Here is a 1,546-nt window from a genome sequence, read left to right on the forward strand (position 1 = left end):
CGCGGTTCAATCCCCAGCACCACATGCCAGCCAGCCCCACCCCCTGGTGGGCTGAGCTGGCCACACACACACACACACACACACACATAAATAAATAAAATAAAATAAAAAAAAATCACAAAAAACAAAAACAAAAAAATAAAAAATAAAATGCAGTGAAGTACAAATAAAATAAAATAAAATAAAATAAAATAAACTCCTATGTAACCTTGAGGCGGCAAATGAACAGCCGCAGGGCTGGGTACCCTAGGGCCCCTCGCTGCACGCCCCTGGCAGCCCACACGCGGCACAGCCCTGCTCAGACAGCAAGCTGGAGGCCTTGCGCTTGCCCCTGCCAAGGCTCCCACACAGCTCCCATCCATCTGGAGGGCCTGATGATGAGACATGCAAAACTGGAGACAGGATCGTGGGTCTAGAAGCAAGCGCTCACATTTAGTCATTTTCATTTTCTACAGGAAGGTAAGACCCTTAGGGAGTCAGGATGGTCTCGTCTTTTTCTGTGTGTGTGTGTATGTGTGTATGTGTATTGTCTTTCTTCTTTTCTTAAAATGTATTTAGTACAGGGTCTACAGGGTGTCACTAGACAGATCAGATTACAGGCACACTACCACCAACACCCAGTCTCAGTCCCTGTCTCCTCTGTATGCCCCGGGGGCCAGGGTTGGCACAACACGCTGGGGATCAAACCCAGTCCCTAAATCTGCTAAGCAGGTGCTTTAGTCCACTGAGCTATTTGGCCAGCCCCTATTTTGTCTTTTTGAGACAGGTTCTTGCTATTCAGTTCAGGCTGGCCTTCAGCTCACTTTGAAACCCAGGCTAGTCTTGAACTCACAAAGATCCTCCTGCCCCAGCCTCCCAAGTGCTGGGATTACAGATATACACCACCACGCCCGGCTTCTATGTTTTGAAAACAAGAGTCACACTATGCAGCCCAAGCTGGCCTTGAGCTCACAGCAGTCCTGCCTCAGCCTCCCCAGTGCTGGAATTACAGATGTGCACCACCGTGCACCACTATGCACACTGAGAACAGTCTATAATCAGTGGGGCTGGACAACTGGATGGCGATATGCATAGAACGAGGTACCCAGGACAGGAGTGGAACAGAAGGTATAGTACAGTTTCTATTTCACTGACTCGATAAACATCTTACTCTGGTTTAGTGTATAAAAGGATGATAATAAACTAACACTTTAGAACCTAGAGAGGCTGCTACGGTTGTGATCGAGCCCCTAGTTCTTCACCTGGCAGAGGGAAAATGTGGCCGATGCCACTCCAAGCAGGACATTCAGCGAGTCTTTCACCAACTCCTGCTCTGTCACCAACACAGGCCTTGGGGCTTGCAAGAGGCCCCCACTGAGTACATGCAACTCCTCTTGGCGGAGCCGACAGAACCTATCAAAGGCATCCCGTCCCGCCTCTGTGAGGTAGGGCTCTTCTCTGTGGCCAGGAGGGCTGCAAGAGACGAGGAAGGGAGAGTCATGAGCAGATGACCCCGTACACCATGGCCTCCGCATACACCATGGCCTCCCCGTACACCATGGCCTCC

The 1,546-nt window shown here is 50.3% G+C and overlaps 1 protein-coding gene across 1 annotated transcript in view; it reads right to left on the bottom strand.

Moving 5' to 3' along the window:
• Positions 1–1,546, bottom strand: part of Tubgcp6 (tubulin gamma complex associated protein 6) — a 24,954-nt gene that overhangs the window by 13,921 nt on the left and 9,487 nt on the right. Inside the window, exon 3 of the mRNA XM_023702567.1 lies at positions 1,242–1,452. Coding sequence (XP_023558335.1) covers positions 1,242–1,452 — 211 coding nt within the window. The remainder of the gene's footprint in view (positions 1–1,241; positions 1,453–1,546) is intronic.

The sequence above is a fragment of the Octodon degus genome, unplaced genomic scaffold (genome assembly GCF_000260255.1).
Source record: "Octodon degus isolate 3935 unplaced genomic scaffold, OctDeg1.0 scaffold00153, whole genome shotgun sequence".
Classification (NCBI taxonomy): domain Eukaryota; kingdom Metazoa; phylum Chordata; class Mammalia; order Rodentia; family Octodontidae; genus Octodon; species Octodon degus.